Raw genomic sequence first — 18,027 nt, forward strand, 5'->3', positions numbered from 1 at the left:
CACTTGAGAAAGCAGGAGATACAAGCGTACCCCAACCGATTGGATTGGATGGTGAAAGGCAAACTCGCAAGACTTCCAGAATGGTATACAAAATAATATTGGAAGTAGTAGACATACTGAGTTTCTAAGTGAACAATGAGAAGTCTTCACCACTCCCTATGAAGAAAATGGATAGCTGGGGCAGATTCAGTTGCGATAAAGGCATGCCTGGTTCAAAAGAGAGTGCAGGCATTGACATAGCAGGTTTGCCGCTGCAGGAAGAGACCATCTGAGAGTGAAAACCTGAAATTGCTGAGAATGATGGCTTCAAGCATTACATGAATCCCACCTGCCAGACCCCATGGGACACTCCTCCAAGAAAGGCTGCTGAGCCAATCGTTACAATCTGTGGGGGACTGGGAGGATCTTGTGCAAAAGTAAATATAGTAATGGATAGCAGAAAACATCACAAGAGGCAGGCCACTCAAAATACCCACTTCTCTAGGTCACCATCACAACAGTCTCAACCTACACTGGGTGGGTGCATGCAGGAGAATCAACAGATCAGGGGCTAAAGGAACCCACAGAAAGCTGAAAAACTCATAAAAATATTACAACTCACAACAGACTTCTTTGACTTGAAGGCCTTTCACAAACATATCAGAGAGATAGTAAAGATCCAGACAGACAACCCAACACCAATATTCTTCGTGAACAAACAAGGGAGGGTGGGTGGTTGGGGGCGGGGGGTGTCAGGAGGGCCTGCCATGATGGTGCTATGCAAACTAGCACAGGAGATCTGAATATGGGCACTCCAAAAAAAGATATCACTGACAGCGATACACATGCTGGGGTAGAAAATCATAGACGCGGAGCAGATTAGGCAGACAGAAGGAATCTCGCAGGAGTGGGAGCTAGATCAGGGAGAGGTACAAAGAATCTTACCAGAATAGGGGGGCGCTACACATAGACCAGTTACCTACAAACAAAAATAGAAAATGCCAAGACTTTGCATTGTGTCCAAGTACCCTCATGAAATCTAGCTTATGCTTCGATTAAGGTATGCCTAAGAGCGATAGAAGCATATGCACTGGCGAATTGCACGCTTACATGTAACGTCATAAAGGGATGGTACTTACCACCGTCAAAGATGGGACAAAAAATAAGGACAATTATGTAGCCAGTAATTCTGTGGCGGAATAATGCACAGCATTTGTATCTACAAAAGTATTCTAGTTTCAAAACTATTGTTACAGCTAAGTACATATTTATTTTCATAATCTCATGTTATCCACCCTTGATCAGTAAAGCTGTCCAATTGCTCTCCAAATAGAGGTACCTGAAATGTATTGTTTTTTGTTGCTACTTCTTTTCTGGATGAGGTGATTTCTTCCCTAATTTGTTTTGCTTTTGTCACTCCTCTTGAATTTCGTTGGATTTTGCAACTTAGGGAGTAATGTGAAAGGGCCATTTTATGTTGCACTCTCTTACTTAACTGTTAATACAAATATGAATTTAATGGAACAAATAAAAAGTACCATTTGCATATAGGATAGAATTAGTGGTTCTATTAATCTGGATTTAAGAGTTTTTAATTCATGTTTCAGACTTTTCAAGCATTTTTGGACAGACTTTGTGTATTGTTGGCCGCCTTCTGGTATGCACACAATAAATGTTTACTGATAATTATTTGTTTTATTGCCGCTATTTTTCACAGCGTCAGCCTTTAGCGGAGGAGCAGTCATGCATGTTTATAACACATGAAGGATTCAGAAGCAAACTTTGGTTGGTTACATAAATTGTCTTGGAAATTTCGATAGTAGGACAGACAGATACAAACATTTGTACAAACTCTGACCTGGTGGAAGTGGGTTCTGTAAAACAAAGTGATGTTTTTGGGAGGAAAATATGGTTCTTATTCCATCCAAATAAGGAGTGAGGGCTCAATCTCTGATAAAGATAAATGTTGTGAATGAGTGTTCCTGCATTGAAGGAGAAGGCCTCACTTTTTGTCGTTCTTTGCCGCGGGGATCTTGCACCCCATCATATTGTTCCTGATGGTGTGGCCAGAGAAGGTAGTTTCCGTCCTTTAGTTCAATTTACTGGTGGGAATAACTTTACAAATGGCGGGCGCACAGTGACCTCAACTTGATGTGAGTTTGAAGGATTGACACTGGAGGATGCTGAATATATACAGGTGGCTGTTTTTACTGGTATCGCTGAGTGGTGTTTCCATGGAAGACGACCTTCTCAATGGTCTTTTGATGTATGCTGTCTTAAAATGTTATACCTATATCTTTATGCATCTTTATATCATGATACGCCTTGCTATTATCTTTTGTGTCTGTAAAGCGCTTTGATACCCACGGGTCTGGGAGTGCTATATAAAACGTATAAATTAATAAAATGGTAAAAGTCGAATCCAGGACAAACGTGGAGACTGGAAATGTATGTATGAAATATATTAATGATATGCCAAGCATGTAGCATAATAATGGAGAAGCACCCTAAGCATGACACGGCCTTGTCTGACTATCTAGTGGACCCACATCACTGAACCTGTAGTCAGTAGGCTCCTGCATGAGAATTTTAGTGTGTACCCACGCAAGTTGAGGATATTTTAGAGTATTAGACAGCACTTTACTGAAGATCAAAATAAAATAAAAAAATTCAAATTCCCACATTGAGTTAAAAAAGAAAGAACGTGTTGATCACGTGTGTCTAATCCTTTAATTAGTCACTCACTAAACCAGGCGTCACTTCTAACGAGACAGCAGCTCTGAATGGCCTTCATGTTGAACATGTACCTGTTAAAAAGTTTATCTTGGTGCAAGCTGAGTTTATTTCCTCTTCAAACCTTACTTTGCTGCATAACAGAACTGCCAGTCTTGTTGATCCTTTTTAACAAAATAATAACTTTCTGCAAGAGAACCCTACTCCCTCATTTTCTGGTTGTCAATCAGACAGTGATGTTTTAATTTGATAATTTCATTGACTGATGCTCATTTTATTCAACTTATTTCTTCGTTTAAAGGTGGAAAGCTCAAATTGAACGAGGAACTTCAGTAGCTGTGGGCAGGAGCCGGTCAATCACACGCCTCCTCCTGTCAGGTGAAGTGAACAGTCTTATTTCCTGGATTTGCCAATCACTTGGCAGAAATTGAATTCTGTGCAGTGTTGGCTATTGCCAGTATGTTGAAATGACTAACAAAATGTCCAACACAAGCACACTTATAGACATGAGTGGCAAATGGTTATTTGGAGTTTTGATTCTATTATGCATTCACGTTGTAGTTAGAATTTTAAGGAGCCCTGATTCATTCTGCAGCACAATATTAACTTATTTATACGATAAGGGAATGACAAGACTTCACAAATGGGCAAATTCGTAGACCGGAGAACACAGAATAATGTTCAGTTAGCCGGTTAAATAAGTTCTAGATTGAACAATGCTTTATGGATCATGTGCACTTACTCACATTGTTTAGTTACTTCAACCAGTGCCCTAGAAAAATAAGCAAAAATGTAATTGCACAATGATGCTATTTTAGAGGTATCGGTGTCTCTCTTACACTGGGTAGTGCTTTCTGCCTGCACTTCTTAGCTGGAAAAACAAAATCCCGACATGATCACATTGCTGGTCTTTCTATCATTTAGGGCCTTATTATGGGTTTGGCGGCCCCCTGCAGTGCCACCCACAGGAGGACTGCCAAAGCTGTGGTGTGCTTGCCCGCCGGATTACGATTACATTCAATGGTGGGCAGCCAGTGCTGGGGTGGTCTCCCGGCGGTGAGCTGTTATGATGATCATGCGAGAGCCTAACATGCTGCCCGCTGCCTTGACAGCGCCTGCAGTATGTTCCTGCATGGTGTGGCATGCATGCCACACTCTGCAGGGACAGGGATGCAATTCCAGGTGGGCAACATGTGCCCACCTGCATTCACGCCCAGAGGCAGCAAGAGGGCTCTGTTAGGGCCCCCTTTGTTGCCTCTCTGCCCCCCTCTCCATGACAGGCTCCCCACCTTGAAAAAGGTACTTGACAATCAACTCAGAATATGCTTGGTGGTGCTGCAGCGGCACTCCCAGGATATTCCTGCTCCTGACAGCTGCACAACAGCGCGGGATCCTGGATTCCCCGGCGGACACATTGCTCCTGTAGCGCTCCGACCACACACTGCGGGCCCGCAGTGTGCAGGGGGTGGGACCACCACAGTGAGTACGGCGGTCCTATGGACCTCCATACTCGCAATAAGGCTGTTAGTGTTATTGACATCAATGTACGCCTAGCCACCACTATAGTGATTGTGATTTGTAATTTCATGGAAGTCTATTCTGTGTGTGTCTTGCTTTTGCTTCATTGCTAAAGCTTTCACATGCCTGGGTGGCCCACCTTTGAAAGAGGAGCCCACGGGGTTTCCAAACCCACGCAACTGTCTATGACTTTCACTGAAATCACAGTTTATGAACCAGAAGCCACTGCTCCGTAATGGACATATTGGAGAGTCTAAAAGGTAGAAGGTGAGAAGACAGTAGATTATCAGGCAACTTTGAAACTCTCCTATCTCTCCTAAGATGCGTTAATTGCTAGCCTTGGGCATCTATTTTAGCCACTATATTTATTTATTTGGGAATTTTATTAAGTGTTCAATGTCTTCTGTCAGTTGCTTTAAAGTGTTAAAAGTCTTCAAGACAACGTCATCTTTTAGGGTAGTTTTTGTCAGATAAGTGAGCTATAACTGTGCCAATTTTCTTTAGCTGTGACCGGTTTACTACAAAAGCTGGTATGAAAGGTTTTCAGATGTTTTCGAAACCCCATGTGGTTTGATTCAGTTCTCAGATTTTGGGGTATTCTAAAACTTAGGAACTTGAATCTGCCTCTCTGTTTGAGTAATTTGAGGTGATGAGGTGCGCATTGCTCCTTACTCAAATTCATTTTGACATTCTCTAGATTCTGATAGATGATTGTAACTGCAGATGCCTTGCCTTTTGAATTCCTGCAATTATCAGACAAAATCCAGAAACGTTATTAGCAATTGCTCCTACGCATTGATAGGCGGTGCCATCAGACTTTGCATTAACTTTGTTGCTCCTTTGCAAATGTTAGCAGGAAGCCATATATGTGTGCAAGTGTTGCACATTAGCGTCAGATCCTTATTTTCCTCATTCTTCGATGGTGATCTGGAACTCCACTTCTGAACTTCGTCAGCGTCTTACCTACTTTAAAAACTCTTTTTTTGAAGATGTTTTGCTAGGGATCTCAGGCTAGAGGTTTCAGTCGGTGCCACACCTACAGAAAGCAAACATATGGCACAGACCCGCATGACATCTGTTTGTGGTATCGTGGATGTAGGCATGATTCAGAGTCATTGAACAAATGCTCTCTTATGCGTCCAAAGGCCTTTAGGGATCAGATGACAAAATTGTATGTCACAGAGCACAAAAAACTGTACTGCTAGAAGTCCAGGTCCCCATCCTCTGGTAAGTGTAAGAGAAAGGATGTTCCAAATCTCATTGTAAACACAGAAGTGCAGATGGTTGGCCTCCCCTCAGGGCAGATTCCAACCATGGTTCACATGCTCCAATGCGCTCTGAATTTCTCTGTGAATCCTAATCTCCGCAGCAGGTGGAGGCCTTTTAGGAGGCACTGCTGCAGCTTCTATGATCAATTCTGGATTCTCCTGGAGTACCTTTGGTCCCTGCTTCTGCAGGAAACCAAGTCGGACTTCCGCTTGTAGCTCCTGCTCCAGCACCAACTGTGAACCCATTAGACCTCTGTATGTACCCTCACCAATGCTGAGCCACACCTTAACTTCATTGATGGAGGCCATACTGGTTCCAGCAATGCCGGTGCCTGCCCCTTCCCCACCTCCAGCTTCAGTGGCACAAATTCTGTCTCCAACTGTGACCCTGATGTCTGGTCTCCACCCGAGCTCAGCTAGATCATAGCCAATGTCTCTTTATGAGATTACAAGGGCATAGCCAGTTATGCTAGAAGACCATCTTCGGAAGTGTATTAGTCTCATCATCAGTATTTTCTGAGACTTGAGACATTATGTGGCCAAACACAGATGGCATAGAGAACCCTCAAGATGTTCCACATGCTAGAGACGATGAGGCAGACTGTTGTTTTCCTTCTCACTAGACTGATGATGGGCTATACATAGATTACCAAGATGCTTCTTGGCTCCTTTGCTGTGGTGGGAGGTATTGTTGAAAGGAAGATCCACACCTTGGAGAAGTGAATTACTTTATTTTGTGAGCAGCCTGAAGTATAGATTGCAGTAGCCAACATCACCAACATTCCTTCCCACCGTTTCCCAACCGTCGCCTCTCCAGTGTTCTGTGCATAATCACAAAACCCTGACTACATTGTAGGTTCCACACATGGATGACCTTACCAACAAGCCCACAACACATCCCCCTCTTTATTACAAAAAACAAAAATATTGACAAAAAACCCATCAAAACTGATTAACTTAAAGTTGGAAACAAAAACACAGACATCAAAGATAATAACCCTATGGCCTAAATACAAAATGAGAAAAACTCAAATAAACCACAAAATGCATTCTACATTACCATACTCATAATCCTCTAAACATTTTGACAATTTCCTAATTCTTTTGTCAATGTCTTGTCCAGCATGATGTACATGAATTTTCCCATTAGCAGTCCTAGAAGTGACTCCAGACTACTCACCACTCCCACATTAGCTTCTTCCAACGCCACTTCCCTGTCTTCAATCATCACAGCCTCACTGCTCTCCTCCAGAATATCTGAATGTACAGGTACCTTGTGTTCCCTTCCATTGCTGACCATCTTTCCATCATCTCAAAATCCTCCGAAAAAGTCAGCTTCAAACTTATGTGACTCCCCATGAACTTGCTTCCATATCTCATTTGGATCCACAGCCACTCAATTAAGATTCCATACTTTACCGTTAATCAACCTCACTGAATTACACAAAACTTCAAAAAGTTCCTCCAGTTCATAAAATCGACAATTCCCTTGAGCTACTAAACCCAGTTTCTTAATCCGAACCCAGTCACCCACTTTGACCTTCACCCATTTTGAACCTCTCTTAGTATCATAATACAACTTACCTTTATAATGACTCTCTCTTACTTTTCCCCACACTCCTTTAACTGACTACTATTCCACACAGATATGAAATAACCAGGTGTAAACTTGGTCCCAGGATTCCTACCCCTCATCATAAACAGAGATACTCCACTTGATCGATTATTAGTAACTCTTGTAAGCCCAAACCATTTTACCCAGTTGAGTAACCCAGTCCTCATTACTTGCCCTACATAACTGTATGATACATTTGATCACACGGTTAAATCTGCCAACCATACCTTTTGCCACTGGGATTGTTTAGTGCAGTGGTCTCATGGTTCACACCACTGCTTTCAAGATAAAGCTTAGTTTTATTGGAGACACATTTCATTCCATTGTCGCTCAAAATGATGGCAGGAATGCCTTCCAATGTATAAATCTGTTCAAGGAATTCACAAACTGTATCCATAGTTGCCTTTTCCACCACCTTCACGGTACGCCATTGCCAAAAGAAGTCAATAAAAACCAACACATACTTCTGAGGTTTCCCAAAGGGTCCTACAATGTCAACTGGAATCAAACATTTACTCATAGTTGGTGTTAAAGTCTGTAAAGATTTATCAGCCAAAACACAATTGGGGCCCTCTCTTACATATCTTTCCACCTCAAGATCCATACCTGACCACCAAAACATCTTCATCGCAATAGACTTGGTTCCAGTAATTCTAGAATGCTCCTCTTGCTCCGAACTGATAACCATTCTTCGCAAATCTTGTAGTGGAGTTACTTTTTGTTCTCTCAGAATTGTGCCACTTCCAACAGTCAAGTCAGTCCTTACCTCCTGGAATGATTTCATAGATTGATCTATACCCTCTTTCCTTGGCCAACCGTCAATCAAGTAAGTCATAACTGCTTGTAAAACGTTATCCTTCTTTTATGTTTTACTCCATTCTTCTCTGACAGCAGGCATGCCACTATCGTGCACTTTGAAAATTCTACTGTTAAACCCTTGGATTCCAAAATATTTAACACCTTCATCAACCCCTTATCGTGTTCGTCCCCATTTGGACCAAAAATGAAAATATTGTCTTGGAATACCTTTACATCTTTTCTTTCCCAAAAATTTAAAACTTAAACCACTGAAAGACTGCAGCCGCCGACTCTAGGTGAAATGGTGTGAGCTTAAATTGGAAACACCCATCAGGGGTGACAAAAGATGTATGTTTCTGGGTATCCTGAGCTAAAGAAATTTGGTGGTGTGATGACAATAGGTCAATGGTGAATAACCACTTGCCAATTCTGACAAAAGTTACCAGCACATTAATTCTTGGCAACAGAAATTCGCCAACAATTATGATGTTGTTCAAATGGCATAAGTCAACACACAGCACATGTTGCCATTGCTTCGTCTAGCCAACACTAATGGGGGAAACCCAATCAGAGTCTTCTATTGGTTCAATAACCCCAAAGAAAACTTCTTCTCCAGCTCTTCAGAGACTTCATCCCTAACCATGAAAGGAATGTTCCTTACCTTGTGGACATTAGGTCTAGCATCATCCTTCAAAATAATTATGTACTCAAATCCTTTCAAATTCCCCAACCTACCACTAAAAACCTTTGGAAATCTTTTGAGCATATCATTGCCCATATGCACTCCTTTATCAACCACCATTACTTGCTCTTTGCTACTGGGATCAAGCACAATGTGCAAATTTCCATGGTCAAACTAACCAAACACAAGGGGGCCCTTTCATAGCAACATGCAATCCGCCCGAGTCAGCCTATTCTTGAATCTCAAATTAAACCACCTAAACCCAACCATGTCAATACGTTATCCACTTTAACCCTGAGGACCCCTCCAACTTTGTTTGACAATTCTTTCTCTCCGCAGCTCCTCGTTGATGATAGTTTATGGGGACCCAGAATCTGCATAAATCTTTAAGGATACATCAACAACAGTCATCCAGCACTCAAATTTAGGTCTGTGAGATTTACCATCAACATTCAAAACAAGGCTTCTACACAAACTAGCTACATTGTGACAGTGCTCGTTGTCACCTTCTGAAGTTTTCTTATCTTCCTTACTTACTGGCTCACTCACACACGTGATAGTCTTTCCTTCTCCTGCACACTTTTACAAAATGCCCTACAATGCCACAACTGCTACACTTTTGCATGGCAGCAGGCCAATTTTTGGTAAATACCAAATGTTCTTTACTGTCACAATGTTAACATCTGGTTTGATCTTTGGATTTGGAATCTTTTACACTGTACTTAGATGCTCAATTTCGAACAGTGTCATCATCTTTTGCATTCTGTTTTAACACCCTAGCACACCTACTCGACATCTCAGTTTTTAAAACAATTGCCAACACATCATTTAACGCCAAATCACCACTGACCCGTAAATGCTCCTGAATGGCTAGATTCTTGGCGTGCATCACCAACAGGTCCCGTATGAAATTGTCTTGTAATACACCAAATTTGCAGTCTAAAGGTAATTTCTTTACCTCTGCGATGTACTCTTCCGCTTAGTTATTTTTCCTTGTTTCTGTTGAAGGAACTTGTACCTGGTAATTCCAATGCAAAATCGTTGGTGTATAGTACCCATCCATATCCAAAATTACAGCCTGGAAAACATTCACATCGTCCATTACCACCAATTTTGTCATTTGGAAGTGGAAAATATTTTTTGGCAACTGCATTCCCAAGCAAATAGATCTGCTTAAACCTGCAGTTCAATATATTCTCTGCTAACTCCGTCATCTACAGCAATCGACCCTTGCATTTACTTGCATACGTCTTCACTTGGATGCCATTGAAAGTTATATGAAGAATATGAAACACTTGTTGTTATTCAGAATCTCTGTCATCAAGGTTTCATGGAAGGACTCAAACAGTTATTCCACCCAGGGTACCTCCTGACCGTGTGCGGAACATTAACAGAATCATGAGCTTTTCTTTTGAACCTCTACATTTGTGCCCATTACAATTCCTTTACTGAAAAGTAGCTTTCCTTGCTGATATCACATTGTTAAGGCATGTTAGCCAATTTAAGACCCTGGAAGAGCCTTTCTTTCTGGTTCAGAAAGACAGGATTGGCTTAGAACCAACCCTAAATTCCCTTTGAAAGTGGTTCCTCCATTCCAACTCATTCAAACCATTGAGCTCCCATGCTTCTCCCCACAGTCATACTCTGTGGCAGAGAGGGCCCTTCACACCCCTGCTGTCAAGTGTGCTCTCATGTATTACATTGATAGAACTGAGCTCTTTTGCAAAACTCAACAACTTTATGTTGCTTTTACCCTGCCACATAAAGGCCAGGCTCTTTCAAAAGCTGGCATAGCTAGATGGATGGTCAAATGTTTTCAAAACTGCTGCATTACAGCTTGGAGGAATTTCCCTGCTCTGCCCAGACAATATTCTACTTGCAAAAAGGAGCCAAGTTCAAAACTAGACTGCAGGATAATGCTAAGCATGTTAATCTACAGCACTACATGGTACGAACAGATACTTATGATAAAAAAGTAAGTAGAATATTCCTTATTGCAAGTTGGTTGGATTATTTATTGTGTAATTGTGGAAAAAAGGAAAAAGTAGCAATTGTAATTTTGAGTAGCGTCGGTGTGCCCTGTGACAGATTATGACCTCCTTGTCAAGAGATCCCTTCTATTGATTTGTATTTGTGGATCCTAGGCTTCAGTTCACAACTTGTACCAAACTCTTTAATATATAAAATTTTACCTGTGCCTATTTTTGTTTAAGGGCTTCACTAGACAAGGAAGCGTGTTTTAATCTCATTAACATTGATTATATTTCTCTCATCGTAGTGTGGCGATAAAGAATTCTGACGTCCCACCCATTCTCTCTGAAACAGTGCAGTTTTCAGCAGAGATGGAAGAAGTCCCTCTAGGTGAGTTCTGTTGCATGGAAAATCTTTAAAGCACATTAATTCTGATGGATACTTCTAACCGCATATTCCTCACCATTAGACTATTCGGCAGGCACCAGGCCATAGCAATGCTCCGGTGTGCTGGTAAATGAAGCTGTTTTGATCTTGTCCCATGCAGTAAGTGATGGAGTGGAGCCACATATAGATGCCACCCCATGTGACAATGTCTGTTCTTTCTTTCAATGCCTTGAATTGTGGATCTAGAGCTCTGCTCTCTTTTCTTTGGTTCACAAATTCTTTCAAAACTCCTTTCATGTATCTAAGGGAATGGTGTCCCCCAGCAAGGACTAAAGGGTTCAAACTATGCCATGACTGTCAGAAACAGGTGTTGATGGTGGACCCGCACAAGGTGTGCCTCTGGTGTTTGGGCTTAGTGTAAGACTCCAAGTCATGCGAACATTTTTATTTCATTCACCCGAAGGCAATTCAGGATCGTGAAATGAAAACTGTTTGCTACCAAACACCAAAATAAGTGATAGACTACATGTAAGTTCCGCTCCTGCTCCAAGTCGAGGGCACAGACTCATTCCTGCTTTCAAGGCCACTCCTGTGACCGATCCAATTCGTGTGCGAGGTCATCTGGTAAATCCAAATCTAATTCTAAGAAGAAGCATAAGAAGTTAAAGTGGGACTCAACAACAGCCAGCCACTCTCTGTCCCAAGGGAAGTCAGGTGGTGTTAAGGTGCCAATCAATCTTGCTCCAGATGCCGATCGTGGAGTAGATTCCTCAACTGGTTCAGTTGTGCCTCCCTATTTTCTCGAGCCATCTGCAACACCGCAGAAGGTTGAGGCCTTTAAGGAGGCCATGCTGCATATTTTCGGCACTCTGCTGGCTCCCTCTGGCACACCTTTGGGCTCCAAGGGCCCACAGGGCATCCAGTTAAGTTACCACTGGCAGATCCATTATCTGTGCCATCTGTGACCCTCAAACCCATCCTGGGTTCTGCACCACCTCTGGCGCAGACTTCCATTCCAGCTCCAAAATCTATGCTGGTTCCTTCTCCACTGACATTGGCCCAACATCACCAGTGGTGGCAGTGCATCAACTGCTGATTCAAGTGTCCGACTTCGAGCTGAATCCACTTCGAACTGACCAAGGTCACCCCTGACTTTACTTCAGAACACCTGGTCCTAGTATGCTCTGATTCAGTCAAAGCACTTCCTCTTCCACAAGGTCTTCCTCAGAGGCCTTTTCGCATTTTTAACTCTTTTTTTCCTTTAATTTTATTAACATTTCAATCATAAGAACATACATGTACATATTAGGATCCATCAGCATCCCCTCAACCTTCCCTTGTGTCCCAAAAGCAGACCTTCGCCAAATATAGCACACAGTAACATTTACATCCATGCTCGCCTTCCATGTTGTTTGTCAATCATTAACTGTTAACTCCCTAACAGTCACACCCTCCTCCCATTTCCATATTGTGGTTGTTAATTATAAATTGTAACTTATGCCTAGCCTCTCTTCATAATCAAGGAGGATCCCAGTAGGTCTTTCCTGATTTTATTTTCCCTGATCTATTTTTGGCAGGGACTCAACCCTCTGGTCCCAGTACTAAGGTCCTGTTTCTCTTGAATCTGGGGGGCTTTGTAAATCCTTCGACATTGTTGCCCATGCTCAAAGGTCATCCTCCATTTTTCGTCCTTCCGGATTAGTTTCATGTGGACTGCTTCTGCAGCTGCCTCTTCGCTCATGTCCCTTAGCCATGCCTCTATAGTCGGAGGCGAGATGCATCGTCAAGCTATCGCAATTCATCTTTACGCCAGGACAAGACCTGGAATTTCCTACTCGGCTTCCTTTTTGTGTGTGCTGGAACCAGCCCCAGCAACACTGTCGTTATTTCTAGGGATACTACCCACCTTGTGGCCGCCCTCCATCGGGTCAGGACAGTCACCCAATATGTTGTCAGCTGCCGGCATGCCCATACCATATGAATAAATTCTGCGTCTATATCTCCACGTCTAGGACATTCGTTCGAATATTCCCAGTAGATCCAGCTCTGAGTCCGTGGGGTGAGATTTGTTTGGTGTATGAAATTATATTGGATAAGTTTAAAACGTGCAATAGTATTTACGGCTTTAACCTGTAACTCCTTCATGTATTTACTTCCAGGTAGGGGCAGTTAGAGGCTCCCAAATTATGGTCTCCCATTTGTCCTGGATGGGAAGAGGTTCCCCCGGGTCATCCTCCCAGTCCGAGTGATATAGATGTGAGACTAACCGACGGCCCTCTGCCATAGTAAGCATAGTTTACAAGACGTTGGTCCAAGGGGGCTCCACCGGGAATGATGGCCAGAGTTTGCGCGCCACTCTCGATATTTTCCCATATTGTAAGAATTGGCCCATTCCTAAACCAAAAGCTGCTTTCGCTTCCATCCTTGTAATAAATCTCCCACTAACATAAAGGTCTCCCATCTGGTGGCACCCCCACCCCTCTGGCCATCTCCGCACCGACATGGAATCAGCTACCTCTCAAAATGGTTTCACCACCCATAATGGCATATTTGGGGCCTGAGGCGCACATTTTACTACTTTAAAAACCACCCTTTCCCATATCCTGGTAACATGTTGGACAATCTGTGGGACATCTGCCAGAGCCCCAGCCCCAAGCATCAAGAGCCCAGGGAGGGAGGATTGTTCCCCACATGTACCCGTGCAGTAATTGTTTTTCCTAATTCTCTTCATCGTCCAACCAGTGGACTACATGCTGTAAGTGAGATACCATATAATATAGTTCCACTCGAGGCATCTCCAGGCTTTCTGCGCCCCACGCCCGCTGCCGTGTCCGCAGTCGCACCCGTTTCCGTTTCAGTCCCAACAGAAAGTCCACCATCAGCCCCTCCAGTATTCGAAAGCAATAACTAGGGATCTTGTATAGGGAGTTTTGCATTGTATAAAGACATCTGGGGAGGACGATCATCTTTGCGATTGCAATCTTTCCCATTAGGGATAGGTGTAGGTACCTCCAGAAATGTATAGAGCTTTGTAGCCCCTCCAAGAATCTTCCTATATTGAGTTTCATGTATGATGAGGCTGTGTGTGCTAGTTTGATTCCTAAATACCTAGTCCCTTCAGTAGCCCAGGATAGACCCACCTCGGGCAACTCCTTCTTTGGCCTCATTGCCATTTTCCCCATGTGGATCAGTTTAGATTTCCTCAGGTTTATATGGAGCCCTGAAAAGGTCTCAAAATCCTGAAGAATTTTAATAATGACAGGTACCAACTGCTCTGGTTTCTTGGGCGAACACAGCAGTGTTGTCCGCATATAAAGATACTACATGGTTTGTCACCCCGAGATTCACCCCCCACTACGCCAACCGTCTCCGCAGTGTGGCAGCAAAAGGCTCCATGGTGGGTGCGAAGACAAGTGGGGACAAGGGGCACCCCTGTTGCATGCCCCGTTGCAACCGAAATGCCTCAGAGATCAATCTCCCAACCTTACCCGGGCGACCGGGGCAGTGTACAACAGCTGCACCCATCTATGAAAATCCAGGCCCACTCCGAATCTCAGTAGGACCAACCACATATATGACCAATTGATTGAATCGAGCGCCTGTTATATATCAAGGATCGCCATTGCATAGTCATCCTTCAGTAAGCATGGGGCATGCCAAACATATGCCAGGTGTCGTAAGCTGTGGGTGGTGCTTTGTTTCTGAATAAACCCAGCCTGGTCAGTATGGGTCGTGTGAGGCATGTGGGGATACAGACTTGCTGCTAGGATTCCACTAAGTATTTTCATATCAAGATTTAGAAGTGAGATCGGTCTGTATGAATCAGGTAATTCGGGGTCTCCGTCTGGTTTCGGGATCATAACTGCCAACGCCTCCCTCAGGTAGCCGGAAGGGTCTATGTCCTCCAGGACTCAGCGTAATCCTACAGCAGAGGGTCCACTAGCTGCAAGGCAAACATCTTGTAAAACTCAGAGGGAAGACCATCGGCCCCAGGGCTGTTTGCTGGTTTCAGACACTTGATAGCTGCCAAGACTTGTTCTCTGTTTATAGGCACTCCAAGAGCATCCTCCCCCTCTGGGTCGAGACTCAGCAAATCAAGAGTTTCCAAGAAGTCCCAGACCATTTTCGATGGTGAGGGTGCCTGTTTCTCATATGTTCTAGCTAACGTTTTGGCTAGGACCTCAAGGATAGCCTGCTGCATGTAAGCCAAATGTCTGTTGTCTCCCCTAAGTTTCAATATGGGCACTATGGTGGATTCCTTTCTGAAAAGCCTTTGGCAGTAGGCCTTGTATATGGCTGCTCCCCATTCCCCTAAAATCTGGGGACTCCTGTGGAGATGAGCCTCCAACCTGCACAACCCCTGCTCTTGATTTTGTATACCGCATTATAGTTGTTTTCGCACGCCATAGGTTGTCTTGATAGAGACTCCCCAGAGGACAACCTTCATGGTTTCCAATTCCACTGCCCTACTTGAGGTCGATCCCCAGTTCTCCTCAAAGTAACGAGTCAGCGTTTCAGTGATCACTGCAACAAAGGGGGGATCCATCAACGCCTCTGCAAACAATCGCCAGGAGGGTATTTCCAGACATTCCGGTTTCCCCCACAGACTTCGCAAGACTGGGGAATGATCTGAGATATATCTAGGCAAGTGCGTTATACCATCCACCTCTGAGGTGAGGTCTAAAAACAGGAAGAAGTAGTCAAGCTTGCTGGAAGTCCCTGTTGCCGGGGTACACACGAAAACGTTATTTTACTCGGGGTTGCAGTCCCTCCACACATCCCTCAACTGCAATCCCTCCCTGAGATCTTCCAAAGTCTCCGTCATCCGAAGCTTTGTGTTTGCGTGTGGGGGTTTCCTGTCCAGGGTTCCAGCCACCGCAGAATTTTTTCGCCCGCCACGGTTATAGCCACGCCCAAATGGGGCGTGCCCAATGTCATTAACTCAGGGAAGAAGGAGGAACAATCATTATTGAGGGCATATATACTGAGAATACTCAATTCCCTCCCATATAGTGTACCATGCAGAACCACATACCTCTCCTCCGGATCTGTTATGTGATGTAAATGTCTGAGGGGAATCCCTGGAGCTACCCATATTAGTGTCCCTCTTGCAAAGCCTGAAACATTTTTTACTCATATTGTAATCAACCTGATAATAACGATGGTGATGATGAGGATGATTTACCCCCACACAATGATGTTGAGGAGGGTGAATTATTGGTTGTATGGATTAGACGCTTAGCTGAGGTCCTATACCTAAAGCTGCCTTCAATTGAAGTCAAGACAAATGCACTTACTGAGGTGCTGCACCCTTGGCCAGTCCCTACTGAGACCTTACTTCCATTTAATAAATGCCTGATTGATACCCTTATGTGTACTTGGACGGAGCCTTGCTCTTGACCACCTGTCAACAGGCAGGTGACCAGTCACTACAGACTAGCGCAAGGCAACCCCGATTTTCTTATGCGGCACCCAACTCCAGAGAGTTTAATGGTTCAAGCTTCTACCAGCAAAGCAAACCCTAATGCATGCCACACAACCTCTCCAGATAGGGAGTCAAAAAGGATATAGAAGTTCTGTAATCAGATGCTCTCTTCCTCCAGCTTGGCATTGTGTTTAGTCAATGCCTTTTACCTGCTAAGCCATTATACACACACTCTTTTGGGACAGGGCCAGTGTGATCTTGACTGCAGTCCCAGGGTAATTTTGAGACTCTTTGGCTCAAACCATTCAAGACGGCCAGGATGCGGTAAAATATATCATTAGAGCTGGCCAGGATACTACTGACTAATCGAGGTGCACCGTAGGCCCTATTTTGCTGCCTCATTGCCACATGTGGATGTAATCCACTGGCTTTTCTTGAGACAAGCAGGTGTATCCAATAGAGATGCCTTTTTATGGGACCTGTCTCTTTTGAAAAAAGTCTGTTTCTGCCCTCCAGTGGTTTCAAAAAAGCAGTACCACAGTGCATTCCATGGCTTTTAGACCCTGTCTGACAGTTTCATCAATAGCATAACCCTTCAAAGGCTATTCCAGAGGGCTGCTGTATAGACACCTCAGCAGTCACCCCATACCTTTCATGGCTGGGGATCAAGCAAACAACATGCAAGTCACTATGGTTCGACTCAGGCCTCCGCTCCTGTAGAATTAGCCTCCAAGCCATTGTAGATTGCATTTAGTGGTACTCAGCCACACTGGTGCACTCAGGCATTTTCTTACTGGGTGGAGGATTAGCGCCCTACTGCTTTTTTGCAGTGAAAGACAGAGAAAATAAAGTGATATTAACTCGTGGTATTATCATTTTATTTTCTCTTACTTTCACCCACAGATTTGCCAGAGGGGGCATGGGCAGGGGAGGAGTGTTTGTATCCTTCTAATGTGCGCAATGACTGCTTGACGGCCCTATTGGGCCGCCAAAAACAGTCATGCGCACTTCGCATGTTCTCCGTGCAGGCTGCATCACAGCCTACGCGGAGAACATGCTCAGGCCTCCAGTTAGAATATGAGCACTGAAAAACGGGGCTCAGACCAATCACAACGCTGCAAGGCAGCATTGAGATTGGCTGACTGGGAGCTTGGGTGTGCTTCCAGTGGCCAACACCGAGCAAGGGAGGACTACGGAGGTGAGACAGGCGGGGAAGAGGCAAAAGGGTACGTTTTTAAAATTTTTATTTTTATTAGTTTCAGAAACACATATTGCGTATAGCATTAACGTCATACATTTTGCAAGAACTAGTTCAAACAAACAATCTGTGGCTATTTAGTCTTAGTGCCCAATTGCCCTCCAACACAATTAAATTTGTCGATACAGAAATTCAATTAATACATGCAGATTGACAGTGCTATAGATCATCACATTCTGATAACGTTTCTTGTTCCTTAGATCTCAAATATTGCAACAGTGGCTCCCAAATGTCTTTGGGTCGAGAAGGGGCTGGGAGTTCTTCTGCATACAATTCTAGGTTCTCCCTACAGTACACAAGATCCCTTTTCCAATTGTCCGGCAGCGGAGGAGCTGAACTGTCCCATCTCATCACCACTCTCCTCTTGGCCAACAGTAACTCAATTCTAATAAA

The 18,027-nt window shown here is 43.8% G+C and overlaps 2 protein-coding genes across 2 annotated transcripts in view; both read left to right on the forward strand.

Moving 5' to 3' along the window:
* The window catches only part of LOC146771105 (rho guanine nucleotide exchange factor 11-like), a 55,687-nt gene extending 50,338 nt beyond the window's left edge, over positions 1–5,349 (forward strand). Inside the window, exon 8 of the mRNA XM_085640353.1 lies at positions 5,220–5,349. Coding sequence (XP_085496479.1) covers positions 5,220–5,349 — 130 coding nt within the window. The remainder of the gene's footprint in view (positions 1–5,219) is intronic.
* LOC146771106 (rho guanine nucleotide exchange factor 11-like) overlaps positions 3,016–18,027 on the forward strand; it is a gene marked incomplete at its 3' end in the record, with an annotated part of 76,729 nt that continues 61,717 nt past the window's right edge. Inside the window, exons 1-2 of the mRNA XM_085640354.1 lie at positions 3,016–3,090; positions 10,872–10,954. Coding sequence (XP_085496480.1) covers positions 10,936–10,954 — 19 coding nt within the window. The remainder of the gene's footprint in view (positions 3,091–10,871; positions 10,955–18,027) is intronic.

This window comes from Triturus cristatus, unplaced genomic scaffold (assembly GCF_964204655.1).
Source record: "Triturus cristatus unplaced genomic scaffold, aTriCri1.1 SCAFFOLD_424, whole genome shotgun sequence".
Classification (NCBI taxonomy): domain Eukaryota; kingdom Metazoa; phylum Chordata; class Amphibia; order Caudata; family Salamandridae; genus Triturus; species Triturus cristatus.